This window comes from Argentina silus (assembly GCF_951799395.1).
Source record: "Argentina silus genome assembly, contig: scaffold_107, whole genome shotgun sequence".
Taxonomy (NCBI): domain Eukaryota; kingdom Metazoa; phylum Chordata; class Actinopteri; order Argentiniformes; family Argentinidae; genus Argentina; species Argentina silus.
In genome coordinates this window covers 175,047-180,046 of record NW_028153234.1, presented here as the reverse complement: position 1 = coordinate 180,046, position 5,000 = coordinate 175,047, and the positions used below count along the sequence as shown (strand labels likewise).

General features: G+C 41.3%; 1 protein-coding gene and 1 pseudogene across 2 annotated transcripts in view; one reads left to right on the top strand and one right to left on the bottom strand.

The window, feature by feature from the left end:
- LOC310824358 (semaphorin-4F-like) overlaps positions 1 to 1,761 on the top strand; it is a 4,192-nt pseudogene extending 2,431 nt beyond the window's left edge. The window contains exon 3 of the transcript XR_014555080.1: positions 1 to 1,761. This exon is cut by the window's left edge and continues 1,452 nt beyond it. The product of XR_014555080.1 is annotated as a semaphorin-4F-like (transcript).
- A 455-nt stretch (positions 1,762 to 2,216) lies between these two features.
- On the bottom strand, positions 2,217 to 2,771 carry LOC310824357 (zinc-binding protein A33-like; the record flags this gene model as incomplete). Its single annotated transcript, XM_083697613.1, has 1 exon — positions 2,217 to 2,771. One exon carries the CDS (start codon positions 2,769 to 2,771, stop codon positions 2,217 to 2,219), a length of 555 nt encoding a protein of 184 aa, XP_083553739.1.
- Positions 2,772 to 5,000: the final 2,229 nt, after the last annotated feature.

Genomic DNA, 5,000 nt, shown 5'->3' with positions numbered 1-5,000 from the left:
ACTGTGGATCTCTCAGCTGAACTACCCTGGCCCTGACTGAGTTGTAACACAGGTCAAACACAGGGTCAGGAAGTCAATAAGGTCAAAGGTCAAAGGTCACGATATGGAGGAGCGTTAACATAAAGACTTTGAACAGGAGAGGAGATTGAGATGGAAGGTGGAAATGAGTTCTGGAATTCCCTGACTGGGAAAACTGATTGGAATTCTGTTTGGAGGAATTCTGCATGTATCTTCAGTGTCAGCCTCTGTCACAACTATGGAGCTGGACAGCAGCCATATTGCTCTCTGAATGAGGAGTTTGAATCCAAATGTGATGTTGTATGTTTATTGTTTTATAATAAAGCTTTTTCTGTGACTGTAACTGTATCACTGTTCTTACACAGTACTGAGGAGGTTGGAGAGACACTCTGGTGTCAAGACAGCATAAACCACTGCCACTGCAGAATCACCACCACACAGAGGATATGATCTATGGTTATACACTAGTTATTCACTATGATATGGCATATATGGACACACAAGACCTGTGGCACCACATCGGTTGAGTGACAACAATGCCAGCCAATGGGATTCAATCACTGCAGTCTAAACTGCAACCAACCTTTGATAAGAAGAATACTGATTGTGGATTAACGTCTCTGCTTTGTTGTTGTTTGTGAATGAATGGCAAGGCAAGATAAATGTAAGCTCTAACTAGGGGTAATCTAACTAGGGGTAATCTAGCCACCAAAGTGGGTGAGAGGGGTGTTGAAGGGGGTGCTATCCAAAAAGATAGAAAGAAAGAGAGAAAGAAAGAAAGAAAGAAAGAAAGACAGAAAGAAAGAAAGGTTTGCGCTACCCTCCTATTTCTCTTGGTAAAGGAGGCCCCTGTATGAGATTCACTGTTAACAATGACATGTAAATATGAAGGATGGAGATCAACATGCTTTTGTACAGAAAGGTCCTTCTATGAGAGCTGTATGTATGTGTACAGGTGGAGGTTGAAGCTGTGCCTAGACACTGATCTTGAGTCAGTTAGGGGTCTCTCCCATAATGGTTTAGGTTATGATGCTTTGGGGAGGCAAAGCTGATCCTAGATCTGTACCTATGGCCAACTTCAGAAGTGTATGTATTAGGGCTGGGAAGTATATTCGATTAATCAGACCGATGAATCAACTATCTCTCTGTATCTCTCTCTCTCTCTCTCTCTCTCTCTCTCTCTCTCTCTCTCTCTCACTCTCTCTCTCTCTGTTCTTCTTCTTCTTCTTGTCCTCCCTTGATTTAACCCTGTAGTGGTCTTTCTCAACCAGCTGTGTGAAAACAAGTCTACCTGATGTATCAACCTATTCCAACTATAGTTAAACACAGTAGAATCAGGAGAGTACAGGAGAGTACAGTAGAGTACAGGAGAGTACAGGAGAGTACAGGAGAGTACAGTAGAGTACAGTAGAGTACAGTAGAGTACAGTTCTCCCCCAGAGTGTTATCCTCTCTTTGTCTTCTACTTTAAATACATATGGAAATGGTTTAGAGCTCAGATATGTTGGATTCTAATGTTTTATTTTTATAATTTATATATGATGATGACAAAATGTGTTTTGAATACGTACTGGAGCTTGTATGTATGTACTATAGATGACTTTGCTGTGTGTGTGTGTGTGTGTGTGTGTGTGTGTGTGTGTGTGTGTGTGTGTGTGTGTGTGTGTGTGTGTGTGTGTGTGTGCGTGCGTGCGTGCATGCGCACATGCAATGTAATGCTTTGAGTACATATAAAGCTACCTACCTCCTACAGTGTCGTGTGTGTGTGTCTGTGTTTTATCTACAAGTGTGATTACATGAGTATCTGTTTTCTATGAGTATCATCTACTGTGTGTCAACAAAGAGATTCAGCGAACCACTTTAGCAATAACATCTTTATTCAACCAAATTTACATTAAAATCTTATCCTGTATTCAATGATAATAAACATATAAGCAATCAAGTACGTTACATTCAATGAGAGGGGATCAGCTATCAGACATTTGCATTGAATCATCTCATCTCATCTCATTTCATCTTTTTAGTTTTGTGTGAAAATACATGACCATCACAATATGTTCTATACTGTTTCTGTGAATCACTTAAACAGGGTTTCTCTCCATCATATCAAGAAAAAATGAGTAAAAGTAAAAAAGCAAAAGAATGAAAAATGAAAATCCGAAAAACATGAAATCCCACAAAGATTATAACTCAGTCTGTTTAATTGACAGGAGTGATGACCAGAGGGGCTGAGTTCTTACCACCATCATTAAGATGAGGGCTGAAGTATGGATAGAGTTTCTCAGTGAAGGTGATGCCAGTAAAGGAGTAGATATGAGACCTGTTGTCCACATCATAAAAGGAGACCTGACCCCCCTCATAATCTACAAACACCCCCACCTTCTGGGGCTTCTGACTGAGAGAGAGGAGGACAGGATGGCCAGCTAGAGCCTTGTACTCCCCATCCATCAGCCACACAGTCCAGTACCCATTGTCAGGGCTAGGTGTAATACTCCCCTTCCTGTTGATGGACTCTCTAGCCACTCCTAATGTCCAGCCAGTCTTGTCCTTCACCTGCACCTCATAGTAGAATCTCCCTGAGGAGAAGCCCTCCTTCCCCAAGACATTGACAACTTTATTAAACCTCTTTGGGTTGTCAGGGAGATTCTGTCGTTTGTCTCCATGTCTCACTTGTTTCCCATCTTCAGACAGGATAAGCGAAGGATGTGCTGTATCAGGGTCCAGAGTGACATCCACTATGGAGGACATATACATAGTTTATACTGGGCCTTTACAATGCTGTTGTATCAATGATGTGTAGTGTGTTGACCCCAGGTCTAGGTAGATTTGATTGCATTGACTAGACACTACATAACTGACTACACACCCCATAGCCCCAGAGGGCAGTGTTGCTCAGACACACTGTCAGGTGGACTTCCTGCCTGAAGGATACAAAAGAGAGGGGCGTGGCCCGTGCTCTCTCTCTACCATTGCTCGTCCAACGCTCTCTTTGATGGTTTCTCTAATTTGTCTTGGAGACCAACAAGGAGAGCAACATGGACATGGATGGACTAGAAATGGGCAACACAAGTCCCCTCAATAGTTTTATATATGTAGTTTACCACCTTTAATTGTATATCAACTCTGAACACTGGAACTGGCTGACCAGAGGAGGACCAACGCTACAAGTCTGATTCACTTTCCCTGTTCCACATCTAATTGATCTAATTGGCCTATTCTCCATCTATTGACATCATTATTATGAGACTTTTACAGAATGGCATAATGGGTCTGAGCCCTGTCTCGTGTCACTACCCAGTGATGCCCAGTAGGGGGCAGGGTGGTACCACAGAATAAGGCTCACCTGATGCTAGTTGATGACATGTGAGGTCAGCCTTATCTTTAATAAGTACAGCCAGTTCCTTCTTCTGCTCTTCATGTGTTTTCTTTGTCTCTGTAACAGAAAACAGAGGTATAGGGCTTCTTATGATGAGTACACTTAGTCATGATAGGCTGAGATATTTTGTAGGACTCCAACCAGTCATTCCTAGCAGTACTGAGCAGTATCTGTTTCTGTCCTATGGAAACATCTCACCTGAAAGTTCTCTCTCCAGAGCAGTCTTTCTCTCAGAGAGTTCACTGGATTTGTTTTGTTCTTCCACAAGTTTAGTTTTTACGTCTGTTTGGGAGAGAAAAAGAAGTCGATATCTAGCATAACAACTGATAACAGAAAACATGTATATTAGGCTTCTTATGATGAGTACACTTGTTTTTCTTGTTGTAAAATGACCACACTTGAGTGATTTGGTGAATTGTTGTTTTGAATATGTCTTGGAATGAACACATAAAGGACTTGGATGACCAAACTCACCAGAGAGTTCCTTTTCATCGCTCTTTTTCTGGTCCTCCAACTTCTTCAGTGTGTCTGTGGAAATAATAACTAGTTTATTACACAGACACAATCATGTAAGAAGATATGATACACAGTATTGATAGTATCCTGAGATACTGACCAGGGTTAGAGAAAAAGTTAATCAACTATACTGTTCAGAAAGTTCCCCACAAATGTATGTGTGATGAGTGGGGTTCAAACCCAGGTCTCCTACATGGAAGACAAGGCGTCTACAGTACCATTAGGCCAAGAGGACGTTCTCAGGGTCCCAAGGCGACACTTGAGTTAAAGCGTCTCAGACAGGGCTACCTCATCATGACAGTGCTGCATATACATGTTCAAAAATAATTTTCAATTATGAATATCAGGAAGTATTCTACTCTACTCTATTCTACTCTAATATACTCTACTTTACTTTACTCTACTCTACTCTACTCTACTCTACTCGAATCTACTCTCAACTCACCTGTCAGGTTCAGGTCACAGGTCTCCTTCATCGTAATCACATCTGGTCATCAAGGGAGAAGAGCATAAGTATTTTAATATTGTATCATCATCATCATCATCATCACCATCATCATCTTCATCATCAGTACTTACAAACTCTACATGTGACGGCCATTCCGATCAGGACAACAGAGAATAAAACCAGCAGCAGTTTCAGTGATACACCTCTAGAGGTCACAACCTTTGACCTTGCCACAGGAGAGGGGTCATCAGGGTCATCAGGGTCATCAGGGTCATCAGGGTCATCAGGGTCATCAGGGTCAGGGTCAGATGAGGGTGGTGGGTCTGAGACACCAGCTGAGAGGAAATTGAGATGGAATGGTGACAGTTGACTGGGTTGACTGGATAACTGCATTATCAGGGACATAATTAATTGATACTGTATCAAATACAGTAAAGTATAAATATAAAGTATTTCATGAAAACAAAATGTAGGGGGAAGAAGTCATAAGTGTTTTTCTCATGAAAAAGTGAGAAGTTGTAATTATCTCACGATGCTCTTCATAACTCATTGCCTATTCATCAAAATCAAGAGATAGGCCGATACATTAATTGAAATTACATACTGTGGCTTTAATAAAAATGCTGATCTAAACATCTGCCAA